Source organism: Saccopteryx leptura, chromosome 1, assembly GCF_036850995.1.
Source record: "Saccopteryx leptura isolate mSacLep1 chromosome 1, mSacLep1_pri_phased_curated, whole genome shotgun sequence".
Lineage (NCBI taxonomy): Eukaryota > Metazoa > Chordata > Mammalia > Chiroptera > Emballonuridae > Saccopteryx > Saccopteryx leptura.
In genome coordinates this window covers 313,521,424-313,540,431 of record NC_089503.1, presented here as the reverse complement: position 1 = coordinate 313,540,431, position 19,008 = coordinate 313,521,424, and the positions used below count along the sequence as shown (strand labels likewise).

Sequence of the window (19,008 nt, the reverse complement as noted above, 5' to 3'; positions counted from 1 at the left end):
GCCTGGCATGCAGGAGTCCCGGGTTCGATTCCCGGCCAGGGCACACAGGAGAAGCGCCTATCTGCTTCTCCACCCCTCCCCCCTCTCCTTCCTCTCTGTCTCTCTCTTCCCCTCCCACAGCCAAGGCTCCATTGGAGCAAAGTTGGCCTGGGCGCTGAGGATGGCTCTGTGGCCTTTGCCTCAGGTGCTAGAATGGCTCTGGTTGCAATGGAGCAACGCCCCAGATGGGCAGAGCATCACCCCTGATGGGTGTGCCAGGTGGATCCCAGTCAGACGCATGCGGGAGTCTGTCTGACTGCCTCCCCGTTTCCAACTTCAGAAAAATACAAAAAAAAAAAAAAAATACTAAGCTGAGACATGGTGAACATACTTCCTTGATAAATTCCTCTAGAAAATCTGTATTATATTTAGGAGGACAGAGAAAATGGCCATGGGATGATTATGCCAGAAAGATGGGACTTCACCACATGGTGGTAGCATTTGGGAGATTTAAAGGGGAAGGTAGAAAGCTTCAAAAAGTACTAGAGCAGAATCAGAAGACCCAGGCCCTAGCTCTGGCTCTGCCACTGACTCAGTGACCTCAGTCACTGACTCAGAGACTCTTTTCCTCTCTGAATTTTAATCTCCCCACCTATCCAAAAAAGGGCTAGCCCAGCTCTGATATCTGAGGATACAAAGGGGTACTCAAGACTCACAACTATTTACTGACCTCTTTGTGGCACTCATCCAGCAGGCATTGAATGGTCTGCTCTAATTTCAGCTGAGTTGTGAGCTGGATAAGGACTGAGTAGACACAACAGCATTACTAATCAGAAGACAACCCAGAGATCACCTTTTATAGCCCTTCCACTCAAAGTGCTAATTGGTATTAGTCTTTTCTGTCTCCCCCATTAAACCATGTGTGCATATCCAAACCAAAGAATTTCTAGCTTCTTCATTGTTTTTTTTTTAATTATTTTTATTTATTTTATTTTATTTTTTTACAGAGACAGAGAGATAGTCAGAGAAAGGGATAGACAGGGACAGAGAGACAGGAACGGAGAGATGAGAAGCATCAATCATTAGTTTTTCGTTGCGCATTGCGACACCTTAGTTGTTCATTGATTGCTTTCTCATATGTGCCTTGACCATAGGCCTTCAGCAGAACGAGTAACCCCTTGCTTGAGCCAGCGATCTTGGGTTCAAGCTGGTGAATTTTTGCTCAAACCAGATGAGCCCACGCTCAAGCTGGCGACCTCAGGGTCTCAAACCTGGGTCTTCCGCATCCCAGTCTGACGCTCTATCCACTGAGCCACCGCCTGGTCAGGCTTCTTCATTGTTTTACATCAGTAATTCACAACTAATTTGCACATTAGAAACACCTAGGAAGCTTTAAAAAATTTACTGATAGCCCTGGCCGGTTGGCTCAGCGGTAGAGCGTCGGCCTAGCGTGCGGAGGACCCGGGTTCGATTCCCGGCCAGGGCACACAGGAGAAGCACCCATTTGCTTCTCCACCCCTCCGCCGCGCTTTCCTCTCTGTCTCTCTCTTCCCCTCCCGCAGCCAAGGCTCCATTGGAGCAAAGATGGCCCAGGCGCTGGGGATGGCTCCTTGGCCTCTGCCCCAGGCGCTGGAGTGGCTCTGGTCGCAATATGGCGACGCCCAGGATGGGCAGAGCATCGCCCCCTGGTGGGCAGAGCGTCGCCCCTGGTGGGCGTGCCGGGTGGATCCCGGTCGGGCGCATGCGGGAGTCTGTCTGACTGTCTCTCCCTGTTTCCAGCTTCAGAAAAATGAAAAAAAAAAAAAAAAAAAGGAAAAAAAAAAAAAATTTACTGATACCCAAGACCAATTTAAATCAGGATCTCTACAGAAAAAGCTAAGTAGCTAGAGCCCTTGCCAGGTAGCTCAGTTGGTTAGTGTCACCTGACACACCAAGGTTATGGGTTCAATCCCTGGTCAGGACACATACAAGAATTTACCAAGGAATGCATAAATAAGTGGAACAACAAACTGATGTTTCTCTCTCTCCCTCCCCCTTTCCCTCTCTTTTTTTTTTTGTATTTTTCTGAAGTTGGAAACGGGGAGGCAGTCAGACTCCCGCATGCGCCCAACCGGGATCCACCCGGCACGCCCACCAGGGGGCAATGCTCTGCCCATCCAGGGCGTCGCTCTGTTGCTACCAGAGCCAGTCTAGCACCTGAGGCAGAGGCCATGGAGCCGTCCCCAGCACCTGGGCCATCTTTGTTCCAATGGAGCCTTGGCTGCGGGAGGGAAGAGAGAGACAGAGAGAAAGGAGAGGGGGAGGGGTGGAGAAGCAGATGGATGCTTCTCCTGTGTGCCCTGGCCGGGAATCGAACCCAGGACTCCTGCACGCCAGGCCGACGTTCTACCACTGAGCCAACCGGCCAGGGCCCCTTTCCCTCTCTAAAATTGATAAATAAAAATTTTTAAAAAGAAAAGAAACTAAGCATCTGGATAGTTTTAAAGTTCCCCAGGTAGGTCTACTCTGAAGCCAAGATTGAAAACTACTATTTTCTATTATCTCCACTTTTTTCCTTCTTCAAATTTGCTCCTTTATATACTAGAAAACAGAATTATGAGTGAGTTCCTTTGCCAATAATTGACAACAATATTATCTCTCAACCCCAAACCCACCATCCCATACAATCATTTCTGATGCTTCTGCTGGTGTTTGGAGAGGGCTAGAGAAGAGGCTGGTTCTGTAAGTGTGGAAAAACCTGCAAATGAAATGAAATTCAGCTGCTGCTGTGGGAAGGCTCTGCCATTACCAGGGCAAAGAAACATTCTAAGACAACACAGAAACAGGAAGAAAGCAAGGAGCAAACAGGAAACAGTAGGAAGGAGCAAGTCTATATTCTCTCTCTAGTTTTGCAGTCTCCACCTAGTGAAGTTCTTAGGGTCAGATCAGGGTTCTGCAAGCAATGCTGGCACCAACCAGAAGCAAATGGCATTAGAACTATAGCCCCACTCAACAGTGGCCTTGAAAAAAATGGTAAAATCTCCCTTCCCCATCAGTGGTGAGAACTTCAAGTATTCCATCTGTTTGCCCACATCCTTTAGAGAGATGGTCAGAAGTACATACAGATCATGTTAACTTATGATGTTACAGCTGCTAGTAGTTACAGCTGCTAACTGCGTGGCTGGATGGTCATGGATCCAGCAGCAGCCACGCAGCATCCTTTCCTCAGAGGTCTGAGTTTCATACATGGGGTCCTTCCACCAAACCTGTAGTTTTAATAATTCCAACCTCTCCCTTCATTTCCCCAGCCCTAGGAGTAGGAGCTGTTTCATGAAACTGCTACCTTTGTGAAAACTTAGTGTTCCTTTTTTGTTTTCAGTTAGCTAGTTAATAATTCTTTAAAGTTTTTTTCTGTTCAAATAACTTGTGTGGTTTGCTTCATGACTAGACCCTAATTGATACAGTTCTTGCTCTTTCTGCAAGAATCCTCCCATCCCAATGCTCTTTTCCTTCTTCTTGAGCCTTTTATAGGTAAACCCATGCACTTCCACAGATAACCATCACCTATATGCAGATACTTCCAACCAACTAATGTGAATGTAATAAAAAACAGTTTTGTACATCTCTGTAACAGTAACAGTCAATCTCTCCTCCAGACTATAAACTCTGAGAGGACAGGACCATGTCTTTTTTTTTTTTTTTTTTTTTTTTTTTTTTGTGGCAGAGACAGGGAGAGTTAGAGAGAAGGACAGACAGACAGGAAGGGAGTGAGATGAGACACATCAATTCTTTGTTGCAGTTCCTTAGTTGTTCATTGATTGATTTCTCATATGTGCCTTGACCAGGGAGCTACAGCAGACTGAGTGACCCATTGCTCGGGCCAGCGACCTTGGGCTCAAGCTGGTAAGCCTTGCTCAAACCAGATGAGCTCATGCTCAAGCTGGTGACCTTGGGGTCTCAAACCTGGGTCCTCCACATCCCAGTCCAACGCTCTATCCACTGCACCACCGCCTGGTCAGGCTGGACCATGTCTTATCCATCTGTGTGTCCCTAGGTCTGATACAGTACTTGGCAGAGTAGGTGCTCAAAAAAGAAATGCAGAATTAATAATTGACAACTAACTGAGCTTTCTTTACCTGTACCTAAAATGAAAATATTAATCAAGGTTTCACATAACCAGAGCTGCAATTCAGGTGAATAATTATGCCCAGCTTCAAATACCAGGTACACACAGTTTCACCTTACCTTCAATACAGACGTCTGCTATACTCCCATCTTCCATATTGCGTAACAGTCCTTGGAGCAGAGAGAGGTAAAAGGGGGGATAGTTAATAGTTAAAAGAAACTCACAAAGGCACACTGTGAAGTCTAAGACTAATAGCAGTCTTAAGCAATGTCCCAGCTACCCTCAGCACCAAATACCTAGACTTTCAATAACTCATTCTGGCTTTTTAAAAGAATTAAAACAGTAAACAGTCAGTGTGGCATAGCATAAAAACTGTGTGCTCTGGAGTCTATAATAGACCTGGGGTAAAATTCCAGTTCTGCCATTTGTTAGCTATGACCTCTCTGAACCTTAGGAAATATACTCTCTCCCTTGAAGTACTGTCTTGGCAATTAAAGGCATGAAAAGCCTCTAGCAAATAAACGTACTCAACATCAGTTAGCTCCTCTCCTCCCTAAAAGGGCTCATTGCAAAAAACATTATACAAATACTGATCGACTTATGACCTATGCAACTTACAACCATTCGACTTTACGACCACAATAGCTAGCACGACTGCTCCGCATCTGGCAGCGCAAGCGTTGCCCAGCTGGGCGTACGACAATGCGGACCAGCTTCTGGCAGCACTACCATCTCCACATGCACCATTTCAACTGTTATCCCAGACTTGGTACAGCAATTTGTGTTTTGTGTCTTGGATATTTTTCATCAAACCCCTCCCAAGATGTCTACCAAGAGGAAATTGTCTTTGCAAATATTAAACTAGTTGTACTGGTAATGCAGTGTTTTACTTAAACTTGACAAATGTAAAAATAAGAAACAAAATGGTGTAGAAGTGATACAAATGGCATAAAAAGAACAATAATGAAAGAAAATTATGATAAAATATGACTTAAAGATTTTTTTTTTTCATTTTTCCAAAGCTGGAAATGGGGAGGCAGTCAGACAGACTCCCGCATGCGCCTGACCGGGATCCACCCGGCATGCCCACCAGGGAGCGATGCTCTGCCCCTCTGGGGCGTCGCTCTGTTGCATCCAGAGCCATTCTAGCGCCTGAGGCAGAGGCCACAGAGCCATCCCCAGCGCCCGGGGCCATCTTTGCTCCAATGGAGCCTCAGCTGTGGGAGGGGAAGAGAGAGACAGAGAGGAAGGAGAGGGGGAGGGGTGGAGAAGCAGATGGATGCTTCTCCTGTGTGCCCTGGCCAGGAATCGAACCCGGGACCCTGCACACCAGGCCGATGCTCTACCACTGAGCCAACCAGCCAGGACCGACTTAAAGATTTTTATAACATCATTTCATAGTACTGTACATATAGCCTACTCAACTTACGACCAAATCATGTTACGACCGGTTTGTTGGAACCAATCGTGGTCATAAGTCGAGCACTAGCTGTAACTGTATTAAAAGAAGGGACACCTTGCCTGACCAGGCAGTGGCGCAGTGGATGGAGCGTCGGACTGGGATGTGGAGGACCCGGGTTCGGGACCCCAAGGTCGCCAGCTCGAGCAAGGGGTTACTCAGTCTGCTGAAGGCCCGCAATCAAGGCACATATGAGAGGGCAATCAATGAACAACTAAGGTGTTGCAACGCGCAACAAAAAACTAAATGAGGCCCTGGCTGGTTGGCTCAGCGGTAGAGCGTCGGCCTGGCGTGTGGAGGACCCGGGTTCGATTCCCGGCCAGGGCACACGGGAGAGGCGCCCATTTGCTTCTCCACCCCTCCGCCGCGCTTTCCTCTCTGTCTCTCTCTTCCCCTCCCGCAGCCGAGGCTCCATTGGAGCAAGGATGGCCCGGGTGCTGGGGATGGCTCCTTGGCCTCTGCCCCAGGCGCTAGAGTGGCTCTGGTCGCAACATGGCGACGCCCAGGATGGGCAGAGCATTGCCCCCTGGTGGGCAGAGCGTCGCCCCTGGTGGGCGTGCCGGGTGGATCCCGGTCGGGCGCATGCGGGAGTCTGTCTGACTGTCTCTCCCTGTTTCCAGCTTCAGAAAAATGAAAAAAAAAAAAAAAAACAAAAAAAAAAAACTAAATGATTGATGCTTCTCATCTCTATGTTCCTGTCTGTCTGTCCCTGTCTATCCCTCTCTCTAACTCTGTCTCTGTAAAAAAATAAAAGAAAATAAAACTTGAAAAAAAAGAAAAGAAGGGACACCTTAATACATCTCATTTTACGCATGAAGAAACTAAGGAACAAGAAAGGGGAAATAACTCAACCGGGGTCATAGCCAGGTCATCAGACTCCAGTCTGAACCTTCTGATCCTATTCAAAAACCATACAAGATTAGACTCTGAAAGATAACACATGTCCCATACTCATCTTTATCTGTTTATTAACCTCTTAGATCTAATCACCATACAATGTATTATGCATTTTAGAAAGTTGACCATTTCTTCATCATTATGACAAAAAAAAGTTGCTAATAAGTTAAAATGTTATTTCATAAAAAGTCTAAATTATCTTTCCAAGAACATTTCTCCAAGACCCCCAAAACAGATATATCATGCAATACATGCAAAATTCATGCAAGTTCCCTTTAAATCTCACCAAAAAGCGTGCTTATGAAGTGCATACAGACTCTCTGATCCTGAGCAACCAACTGCACGACTAGGGAGGCGTGCCTCACAAGGACATCTCGGAAGCAGGACAGCACATGCTTCTTGCGCACCAACTTGAGGTATATGAAGAAAAATATTCAATAGCAACCAAGTCTCAGCCATTCTGAACCCAAACAATTGTAATTATATATGTTATACATAACTACATATACAAATATAATTATGATACTGGAGTGATAGATATGGTAAGATCACATTCCCTGAAAGGAGTATGGAAAGAGCATCATTTACACTCAGGAATCCGTGTGTTCATACAGAGAAATGTATATGACCTAAGGTTTCTAATACCCTGATTTACACAGCACTTTACTATTCACAAATCACTCTTTTGTCTACTTGCTTATTTAAGCCTAACAAGTTAGTGAAGTAAGCAGAAACAGGTATCATTATAGCCATTTGGACATAAGAAAACTTAGGCTCAGAGACTATCCCCAACAACTCAAATCTAAGACTTCAAACAGATCTTGTCAAAACTCAGAACTCTTGCCTGACCAGGCGGTGGCGCAGTGGATAGAGCGTCAGACTGGGATGCATAGGACCCAAGTTCAAGACCGCAAGCTTGCCAGCTTGAGCGCAGGCTCATCTGGTTTGAGCAAAGCTCACCAGCTTGGACCCAAGGTCACTGGCTCAAGCAAGGGGTTACTCCGTCTGCCAAAGGCCCGCAGTCAAGGCACATATGACAAAGCAATAACAACTAAGGTGTTGCAATGAAAAACTAATGATGGATGCTTCTCATCTCTCTCTGTTCCTGTCTGTCTGTCTCTATCAATCCCTCTCTCTGTCTCTGTAAAAAAAAAAAAAGAAGAATAAAGTGAGGAGAAAAATAATTTTAAAAAGAAAACACTCAGAACTCTTTTTTCAGCAGCCCAGCAGAGTAATACAGGGAAACCCTTCATTAACCTTACAGAGGTAGATAGACATAAATCTTCACAATTGGCCTCCCTGTACAGGGAAGTGGGTAGTAGCTATGCAAAATGCTCAAGATAGTAGCAAAAGCTGGGTCACAAAAGGGGGTGTCAACCCTGGCTGGATAGGTTGGTCGGTTGGAGCGTCATCCCTGGGTGCAGAGGTTGCTGGTTCAATTCTCCAATCAGGGCACATACAAAAGCAGCTCAGTGTTCCTGTCGCTGTCTCCCTGTCTCTCTTAAAAAAGAGGGGGGGGGATCCACAGAGGACAGAACAGGAACATGGGTACAACTGACTACATCAGCCCTTTAGTTGGTGAGCAGTGAAACTAAGAAAAATGTGTTGAATTAAAGGTGAAGTTGCATCTCTTAGTGCCTCTAACCTGTGGTATTGGAAATCTCCTGTTTTCCTTCACCAATTCCTCCTACATAATATTGTACATTAAGCTGGGGATCTAAATGAGTCACTCAAAAAAATGTCAGTGACTCTCCTTCATCTAACAATCTGATTAAGTCCAAGTACCTTAACTTGGATTCAAACTCTTCAACAAACTGATCTTAACCTGGTTGTCCAATCTCAACTTCCCTTTAAACACTCTTATTTCCCTAAACTCATCCTTGTTAATACCTACCTCCTAGGATAAGATCCCCCATCTCCCTGGTCCAAATCTTACCCATTTTCTCAAGCTTAATTCAAATGCTTCTTCCTCTAAAAACCTTTCCTAATTTCCCTCCTTATCCTATACAGCACCTGACCAGCTGTGTCCATCTTCTTAATTCCCAGTAACGTGTTCTCTTATTTTCTCCCTTACCTCACTGTCTTTATTCATCCCTCTCTCTCCGACTCACTGTCCAAGAATGACAGCATAAGAACTTCTGGCCTCATTGATATCTCTCAGATGTCATTGGCTAGCTCAGCAGTTCTCAGTGTAGTCTGGGGACCCTGAGACCCCAAAAAATCTTACAGGGATCCCAAGATCAAAATTATTTTCACATAATACTAAGAAGATATTTGCCCTTTGTGAGAGCGCTTATTCTCTCTCACAAGTGTACAGTGAGACTTTTAAAATAGTACAAGACATGTTATAATAGAGTAAATGCATATATGAAAATCCAGCTGCCTCCTATTAAGCCAGACATTAAAAAGACTTGCAAATGTAAAGCCAGTCCTCTATCTTTTGGAAAATAGTTATTTTTACTTTTTAAATAACTTATGAACTGTACACTTAACATAATAAATTTTAGGTTATGTATTTTTGCCAAAATAAAAAGAATTAGGAAATTCTTTAATTAATATAATAATATTTAGTAAATATGAAATCAATTTACTATTTTTTTAAACAAATTAATATTTTTTTAAATTCTGTTTTCTTTCTTTTTTTTTTTACAGGGACAGAGAGAGAGTCAGAGAGAGGGATAGACAGGGACAGACAGACAGGAATGGAGAGAAATGAGAAGCAGCGATCATCATTTTTTCATTGTGACCCCTTATTGTTCATTGATTGCTTTCTCATATGTGCCTTGACCGTGGGCCTTCAGCAGACTGAGTAACCCCTTGCTCGAGCCAGCGCTCGAGCCAGCGACCTTGCGTCCAGGCTGGTGAGTTTTGCTCAAACCAGATGAGCCCGTGCTCAAGCTGGCGACCTCAAGGTCTCGAACCTGGGTCCTCTGCATCCCAGTCCTACACTCTATCTACTGTGCCACTGCCTGGTCAGGATGTTTTCTTTTTTTTTTTTTAAGTGAGACAGAAAGACACATACAGATAGGAAGGGGGAGAGATGAGAAGCATCAACTCATAGTTGTGGCACTTTAGTTTTTCATTGATTGCTTTCTCATATGGGGGGGGGGGTCTCCAGCCCAGCCAGTGACCCCCTTGCTCAAACCAGCAACCTTGGGCTCAAGCTAGCAACCCTTTTTTTTGTGTGTATTTTTCCGAAGCCAGAAACGGGAGGCAATCAGACAAACTCCCGCATGCGCCCAACCGGGATCCACCCAGCACGCCCACCAGGGGGCGATGCTCTCGGGGCGTCGCTCTGTTGCGACCAGAGCCACTCTAGCACCTGAGGCAGAGGCCACAGAGCCATCCTCAGCGCCCGGGCAAACTTTGCTCCAATGGAGCCTCTGCTGCGGGAGGGGAAGAAAGAGACAGAGAGGAAGGAGAGGGGGAGGGGTGGAGAAGCAGATGGGCGCTTCTCCCGGCCAGGGCCAAGCTAGCAACCTTTAAGCTCAAGCCAGCAACCATAGGGTCATGACTATGATCCTATGCTCAAGCCATCAATCCCACACTCAAGCTAGATGAGCCTGAGCCCAAGCCGGTGATCTCGGGGTTTTAAACCTGGGTCCTCAGCATACCAGGTCACCATTCTATCCACTATGCCACCACCTGGCCAGGCTTGATTTCTAATAGAGTAACTATCAGTGGATATACCCCACATAAACAAAGGCTCTTAGGAGTCTTCAACACTTAAAAGTGTAAAGGCATGCTGATATCAAAATTTTGAGTAACACTGATCTAGCCCATCCCCTCACACCAGGTATTAATTCCCTGCCTCCCCCGATCCCCCATGAATGTGAGAGAAAAGTGATTCCCCAAACTCATCTTGGGTGCCTCGATGGATAAGTACGGAACAGGCAGCCGTGTTTCAGCCAGCTCAGCCTATTAGAAGTCTCCCCCTTCACAACGCTTCTCCCTGGCTATAACCTTCACCCATCGTTTCTGCCATCTTAGAGCCCCAGGCAGCCCTCTCCAGAAATCTATAGGAAATGAGGAGCCCCAGCGCGTGTGCCTTGCCCACAGGGTGAGCAAAATGGGCGACGAAAACAGAGCGAGCCTGAGCTAAGGCTGAATACGGCCGAAATGGAGAGACGGTTAGCATACGGCAGGCCAGCTAGGGAGAAGAGGGGAAGGGAAGGCAGGACGGTGTGCAGGGGAGTTTTGCTGGTTTCCTAAGGGTCCCAGGTTGACTGTGAAAAGACTCAGGCCTACTTGAGGCACCGAGACTGGGACAGGGCCTACTTTGGAAAGTGTGGCCTGAGGGGTAGACTGGGGCTAAGGTAATGCAGGAAAAAAGGGGGCAGCCCTGTTTAGTGGATTGATTTAACCAGGCAGGTGCATCCGGTTCAAGGGAGTTGGTCTGGCGAGGAGCGGCCCTATTTGGTGAGGAAATGTGACGTTCCCAGTTCTCACCGACACTCCTGGCTCCGGCAGCAGCTCCAGCACGCAGGCCAGGCAGAGGCGTGAGGGCACGGGCAGCAGCCAGCGCGTATCATGCCGGTAATGTGCCCTCTCGAAGGTCAATGCCGCCTCTTCATCCCTCCCGGGCGCCGAAGGCCCTGCCACAACCTGCCTCGCTGCCATCTCCGCACTCTAATGCTACTGCGGATACACGCTTTCCCGCGCAGCTTGTGCGCAAGCGCACTTAAAGGAGCCCGGAGTGCGGTGGCAAGGGAGTGTAATGCGCCTGCGCAAGGACTGGAGCGTGTCCATCAAAGCATAAAGGGGTTTGTTTGCTCCCTAAGTCAGCCGTCTTCATCACATTAAAGGTTGAAAAGCATTTGTAAAGAAACTGCCATTAGCCTTGAAAAAGGAAGCAGTCCATTTCTGTTAAAAAAAATTACATGCCTGGGCCCTGGCCGGTTGACTCAGTGGTAGAGCGTGGGCCTGGCGTGCAGGAGTCCCAGGTTCGATTCCCGGCCAGGGCACACAGGAGAGGCGCCCATCTGCTGCTCCACCCCTCCCCCTCTCCTTCCTCTCTGTCTCTCTCTTCCCCTCCCGCAGCCGAGGCTCCATTGGAGCAAAGTTTGCCCAGGCGCTAGAATGGCTCTGATTGTGGCAGAGCGACGCCCCAGATGGGCAGAGCATCACCTCCTGGTGGGCATGCCGGGTGGATCCCGGTCGGGCGCATGCGGGAGTCTGTCTGATTGCCTCCCCGCTTCCAACTTAAGAAAAAGAAAAAGAAAAAAAAAATTTTTAATTACATGCCTGGCCTGACCAGGCCGTGGCGCAGTGGATAGAGCATCGGACTGGGATGCAGAGGACCCGGTTGGAGACCCTGAGGTTGCCAGCTTGAGCGCGGGCTCATCTGGTTTGAGCAAGGCTCACCAGCTTGAGCCCAAGGTCGCTGGCTCAAGCAAGGGGTCACTTGGTCTGCTGTAGCCCCCCCCCCCATCAAGGCACATATGAGAAATCAATCAATGAATAACTAAGGTGCTGCAACAAAGAATTGATGTTTCTCATCTCTCTTTCTTCCTGTCTGTCTGTCCCTATCTGTTCCACTTTCTGACTCTCTCTGTCACACACACACACACACACACACACACACACACACACACAAATTACATGCCTGACCAGTCAGTGGCGCAGTGGATAGAGCTTTGGACTAGCATGAGGGGGACCCAGGTTGGAAACCCGGAGGTCGCAGGCTTGAGCACAGGCTCATCCGGCTTGAGCGCAGGGTCTCCAGCTTGAGAGCATAGGATCATAGACATGACCCCCATGGTCGCTGGCTTGAGCCCAAAGGTAGTTGACTTGAAGCCCAAGGTCGCTGGCTTAAGCAAGGGGTCACTCATTCTGCTGGAGCCCTTTCCCCGCACACATAAAAAAAATAAGAAAGAATTACATTAATGATCTCAAGGACGCTATTAGTATTATTTTAAATTTATGTGACACCTTTCAAACAATCTATGACTTCCTTCTTTTTTTGTGTGTGACAGAGACAGAGAGGGACAGACAGGAAGGGATAGACATGAGAAGCATCAGTTCTTCATTGCAGTACCTTAGCTGCTCATTGATTGCTTTCTCATATGTGCCCTGATTGGGGGCAGGGAGGCTACAGACAGAGTGACCCTTGCTCAAGCCAGCGACCCTGGGCTCAAGCTGGTAAGCCTTGCTCAAACCAGATGAGGCTGCACTCAAGCCGGCAACCTCAGGGTTTCGAGCCTGGGTCCTCTTGCTTCCCAGTTCGATGCTCTATCCACTGCGCCAGTGCCTGGTCAGGCTAAGACGTCCCTCTTAAAACATCCTCTCACAGAGGGCTTTACAGCACTTGAGACTTGGTGAGCTCACAAGGAATATTGAAGAAGAAAAATGGATTATGTTAAATATATGAACAATAACAATCCATCAATATACAAGGATTCATTTAGCATCAAAATGCCCAGCAACTGGTTAATGTTGAAGGTTAATTTCAAGAGGTGTTTTCTACATCGGGAAGCAGTGTGACTGAGAGGGAAAAATGCTTTCCATGGCAAGATAGTTTGGGAAACAATGGTTTACTATTCAGTGGAGTATTATAAAGTAATGTTTGAGAAAAATAGATATTAATATGGAAAAATTCCCATCAAAATGTAAAGTGTACAGGCCCTGGCCAGGTGGCTAGTGAATAGAGCATCCTCAGGGTGCGGGGTCATGAGTTTCATTCCCAGTCAGAGCACATAGGAGAGAAGCAATCAATGAGTGCACAACTAAATAGAACAACTAAGTGAAACAAGTTGGTGCTTCTCTTTTGCTCTTGCTCTCTTAGAGATTATTTTTCCTTTTCTGAATTTCCTAAATGAACATGTATGGGTTTGACAGTGAATTTAAAAATTGGAAAGCTAAATGAAAGGGAAGACAAGAAGGGAGAAAGGAGCCTGACCAGTGGTGGCACAGTGGATAGAGCGTCAGCCTGGGATACTGAGGACCCAGGTTCAAAACCCCAAGGTTGCCAGCTTGAGTGTGGGCCAGCAGCTTGAGTGCAGGGTCACCAGCTTGAGCATGGAATCATAGATATGACCCCATTGTTGCTGACTTGAAGCCCAAGGCCTCTCACTTGAGTCCATGGTCACTGGCTTGAGCAAGGGGTCACTGGCTAGGCAGAAACCCCCCTGTCAAGGCACTTATGAGAAAGCAATCAATGAACAACTAAAGCAGGGGTCGGGAACTGTTTTGGCTGAGAGAGCCATGAACGCCACATATTTTATTTTTTTTATTTTTTTTATAAATTTTTTCTTTATTTTTTATTTATTCATTTTAGAGAGGAGAGGGAGAGACAGAGAGAGAGGAGAGACAGAGAGAGAGAAGGGAGGAGGAGCTGGAAGCATCAACTCCCATATGTGCCTTGACCAGGCAAGCCCAGGGTTTCGAACCGGCGACCTCAGCATTTCCAGGTCAACGCTTTATCCATTGCGCCACCACAGGTCAGGTGAATGCCACATATTTTAAAATGTAATTCCATGAGAGCCATACAATATGTTTAACACTAAACACAAGTAAATGTGTGCATTTTATGTAAGACCAACACTTTTAAAATACAATAAGTCTCTGAATTCTTTTTAATAACATTGTTATGCTGCTGCTAACCAATGATGAATAAAGTACTTCTTACCATTAATACGACTTCTGGTGCTGCATGGTTTTGCTGATGGCTTTGTAGTCTGGTTGATATATGGTGAGGTTAAGCTTCATGCAGATGTTGAGACTTTCATTCGTTAAACGTGATTATAGGTTGGTCTTAACATTCTTTAGATGTGAGAAAGACTGCTCACATGCATACGTAGAGCCAAACATTGTCAGTACAGCAATACTCACACACTGCAGTGTGTGGTATGTGACAGGAAGCTTGTTCCAAGTTTTAACAATCAGGTGGTCTGCGGGTTAAAGTTTTTTCATTTCTCCCCACTTGTGTTTGCTTGCCAGCTCTGCTTGCTGTTGTGCAAGTCTTTCCAAATCTTCATTCAGTGATTTGAACTTATTCACTCACATGTCTGAGGCCTGCAGGTCAGCAGCTTATAGCTCAAAATCTCTGACGGAGACACCGGGGATATAACTCAGATCAGCACTGTCCACTGCACACTCATGTGGATGGGTGATGAACTTAAAAAGACGAGTGCGCTCATGAAATTCTCCAAAGCATGCTTTGAATGACTGCAGGAGATTAGATGTGAAGCCCACTAGCTGCTGGAGATCAAGATGTTGAACAGGGTCACTTGCTGTGCATGCATCTTTAAACTCTCCCAGTTTTTCAAAGTGTAGTAAATGACCTGTTTCAATGTCAGTGATAAAGAGTTCCAGCTTGTTTTCAAATGCAAACGCTGCTTGTTGAAGGGATAAGACTGTATTTCCAATGCCTTGCATTTTCACATTGAGCTGGTTCAGATGTTCAGCTATGTCCACGAGATAGTAGAACTTCAGGAGCCACTCAGTGTTAGCTAACTCAGGATGCTCTATGTTTTTCATTTCAAGAAAAGTCTGGATTTAGCTTAGAAAAAACGCAAAATGGCTGAGCACCTTCCCTCTTGACAACTAACGCACATTGCTGTGCAGAAGCAGACCAGGATAATTATTCCCAACTTCATCCAGCAGTGTTTTAAACTGGCGATCATTTAAAGCTCAGCAACAATAAAGTTGACCACCTGAATGACCAGTGACATCACCTCACCAAGCTGCTCACCACACATCTAAGCACAAAGTGCCTCCTGATGTAGGATGCAGTGAAAACTTAGGATGGGTCTCTTTTCATGTTCATGAAGAAGCACTATGAATCCTCTGTTTTTCCCCACCATGCACGGAGCACCATCAGTACACACCAAAATATTTATCCATTGGTAGATTTTTTTCTTTAGCAAACTCAGTGAAAGACTTGAATAAATCCTCCCCTCTTGTTGTCTCTCTTTCATAGGCAAAATAGCAAGACTTTCCTCAAGTATCACTGATAGCATACCTTGCAATCACGCTGAACTGGGATAAATGGCTTATGTCTGTTGACTCATCCAAAGCGAGAGAAAAAAATAGTGCTGCATTTATGTCCTCCACTTGTGTTGCCTCGATTTGATTTGCCATCATGATGGTACGATCGTGAACAGTTCCTGCCAACAGAGTCATGTCTTTTATTCATTTGATTATCTTGTCTTTACCCAAAAAGTCGTCAAAATGTTCTTTGGCAACATCAAGCATGAATGTTTTGGCATACTCCCCATCTGTGAATGGCTTTCCATTTCTCACAATTGCTAAAGCACCAGCAAAGCTAGCTGAATTCCAGTCACCTTGTTGGGTCCAAACACGGAGTTGCTGCTGACTAGCTTTCACTCTGCACAGTAGCTCTTGACATGCTTTCTTCCTGCTGTCCCCCACTGAATATTTCAATGCAAATGTAGTATGGCGTGTGTCAAAGTGCCGCTTTATATTTGACCATTTCATCGATGCAATTTTATCATTGCATATTAGACACACTGCAGAACCTGCTCTCTCCACAAAGGCGAATTCCTCTGTCCATTCCTGCTGAAAAGTAATATATTCCTCATCTTTTTTTCTTTTAGCCATCTTCTTTGTCAAAAGGGTTTCTGCAATTAGCTAGCTGACTACTTGATTAAAAGGAGGGAAGTTTACTTCTTGACCTCACAATGATCCATGTACGTTATGCATTATCCAATAAAAATTTGGTGTTGTCCCGGAGGACAGCTGTGATTGGCTCCAGCCACCCGCAACCATGAACTTGAGCAGTAGAAAATGAATTATTTTTTTTATTAAAGATTTGTCTGCGAGCCAGATGCAGCCATCAAAAGAGCCACATCTGGCTTGTGAGCCATAGGTTTCCAACCCCTGAACTAAAGTGTCACAACTATGAGTTGATACTTTTCATCTCTCTCCTTTCCTGTCTCTCTCACTAAATAAGTAAATAACTAATTAAAACAAATAATTAGCCCCAGGATGTCCTGCAGGTGAGCCAGGCAAAACAACAAGTAATTATGGCTGGCAGTGCTTGAGAATTGGAAAGGTGGTGATGTTTTTTCTATGAGGTCTGCTCATAGGCATCAGAATTCTATCAGGGAAGATGCCCAATAATCAACTCCCTTCCTTGTGACCAAAAGGATGTGAATAATAGTTTCTAGTGCAGAGCACTAACCCTGCCCACAAGCAGCTGAAGCTGCTTGAGCATTTGATCTCAATCACAATTAGCTTGAAATAGGGCAGGATAGAACCATGATCGAGCCTCAAAACACCCTTCTGTGAGGAACTGGGAAGCAGAAATGTTGATACTGGGCTGGCCCACATTCCCCAAACCTTCAAGATCATAGAGTAAAAGTGACTTCTACCTGATGCGGACCAGCGCGGCTCCTAATAACGATGCGGAATTAAGGAAACACACTTTGTCAAAACAAAAACGATGGGACTGGGAGGACTCTTCAAACTGCCAGGCAGTATCTGAGTGCCTCATAGCCCCAGTTTGCTTTATTATATAGCCATATGCAAATCAAGGACCTTGATACAAAGTTGCACATCAAAGGCTAAGACAGGAACTCTCCCAAGGCAAAAACAGGATACATTAGTGAAATTTACAGACATCTGAAACAAACAAAGACTCAGAGGAAGGGCATGTATATTGCTTCCAGCAACCCAAGGAAGCAAGTGGAGTGGGTGCAAATACTCAGCATCAAGCCAAATATGGAGATGGAGGGGGCAGAACTTAGTGTTTTGCTAAGCCTCAAATCTATAATGGCTTTTTGCCATTAATGGTCCACAACATATTCCCCTTTTCTTTTTTATTTTTAATTTGTGTGCTGAGATTTGCACTTATCTGATTTCCTAGTTTCCCAGATTCTAATTTGGAGGCAGACAGAAAAAATATAGAACAAACACAAAATTAGTATAGCCAATGCTAACAGATACCCAAAAACAAGTATACTAATACATCACAGTGATTAAAGCCTTTAAGCAAACTCTTTAAGCTAATACAACAAGAATCTATAAAAGAGTAATGTCCTTAACGTGTTCACCAAGTCCAAGTTGGCACCAACACCATTCCAAATCTCTGCAAATGCAACCCAACCCCAGTTCAGTCCATCAAAAACTGTCACAGGAGCAGGAGTCCAGGAAAAGTCCACATGGCACTGGAATTGCTGTCACACTTCCACACTCTGCAACTAGCGTCAAAGTCCCAATGACCGCTGCTCCCAGCTGGCAATGACCCATGTAGACTGAAAAAGCCATCCGCAGCACACATGAAGACGGAGCTTCTGTTTTCTTTAAACTGGAAAGATGAACCCAGGAGGCCTTATACTGGAGCTTTACAGCCATTGGGTGGTGAGGACAACCTTGGGATACACTAAGCTGGGTGGCAGAGGTAAATTTGTAAGTTGGCAAAAAAAAGGAAAAAAGAAGCTCTGAATTAGGAGTAGGTCCTAGCCTAAAATATGAGTGGGGCATTGAGGCAGGAGGAATAAAGGAAAGACTATATATTAAACAAAGCAGCAGAAAACAGGACTATCAATACCCACAACAGAGATCTTCGAGGGAAGAATAAAAAAACCTGAATATTCAGGCAAGACATAGTTAAGTGGCCCTTGTGTAAATGAGATCAGTTTACCTGCTACTTGGAAAAAATACCCTAGGCTCGTCCACAGTGTCGTAGATGGGGCCAACGGCCCTGGCACCTTTTAGCCTTCAGTGGCAAATCCCAGTATTCTGGGCAAAGTTAGGTCACAGGTGGCTGGAGCAGGGTTGGAAGAGACTGAACCCTCCCTTAGAGGAGTGAGGGGGAAGCCTACCTTCCAGTGTGTCCCTTCTTCCTCACAGCAAAAGCATGTAAGCCTGGCAGACTTTGGCTTAAATGACCATCCTTTCCACAATTGAAGTAGGGCCCTGATGAAGTTCCAGTTGGAGCCTTGGAGCCTTTGAGGGCATATGCCAAGAGCTAGTATTTTACCTGATCTCCTTTGGGCTTTTTCTGCCTCTTGGTACCTTAAAAGCCATGCTCAGAAGATCTCGCTGAGGGGCTTGAGGGTCCCTATCTGCCTATATATCTGGAGCTATTTGGAAAAAGACAAAACAGTGTTATTAGCTGGAATCAAATAAAAATAAAAAAGGGGTAGTAGCTTGCGGGACAAAAAAATTTGGCATCTCTTGTACATCAGCATTCAAAAGAAACTGTTTGAAGTAAAAAGCATGATAGGGTAGACCTGCAGGAGCTCCAGGACATGACTCCCCCCCCCCCCCGCTTTCTTTTTATATTATTTACAATTGATCTTCAAGCAAATGTTAAGCACACTTTACAATACTTTGACTTCAAAGATTGCAAGAAATTCTTGACTTTGTTAACTTTTAACAAAAATAGAGTAAAGGCACCTTCAAGCAACATTCCCACACTTATCAAAACACCCCCTTAATATTAATTAACAGGTACTTTAAATTAGAGTACATATCAAAACTGAAAAATCCCAGTGTGATCTTCATTATTCTCCTACAGCAAAAAAAATCTTTACACCTTTATTATGTAAATCTATGCTGCCCCAAGCCTTCCACTGGCGGCCTGGAGCAGCCTGGCCAAACC

At 45.5% G+C, this 19,008-nt stretch overlaps 1 protein-coding gene across 1 annotated transcript in view; it reads right to left on the bottom strand.

The window, feature by feature from the left end:
- The window catches only part of MEI1 (meiotic double-stranded break formation protein 1), an 89,914-nt gene extending 78,854 nt beyond the window's left edge, over positions 1-11,060 (bottom strand). Inside the window, exons 1-4 of the mRNA XM_066358511.1 lie at positions 10,890-11,060; positions 6,727-6,850; positions 4,204-4,254; positions 710-783 (exon numbers count right to left, since the gene is read on the bottom strand). Coding sequence (XP_066214608.1) covers positions 710-783; positions 4,204-4,254; positions 6,727-6,850; positions 10,890-11,060 — 420 coding nt within the window. The remainder of the gene's footprint in view (positions 1-709; positions 784-4,203; positions 4,255-6,726; positions 6,851-10,889) is intronic.
- Between the last annotated feature and the right edge of the window lie 7,948 nt (positions 11,061-19,008).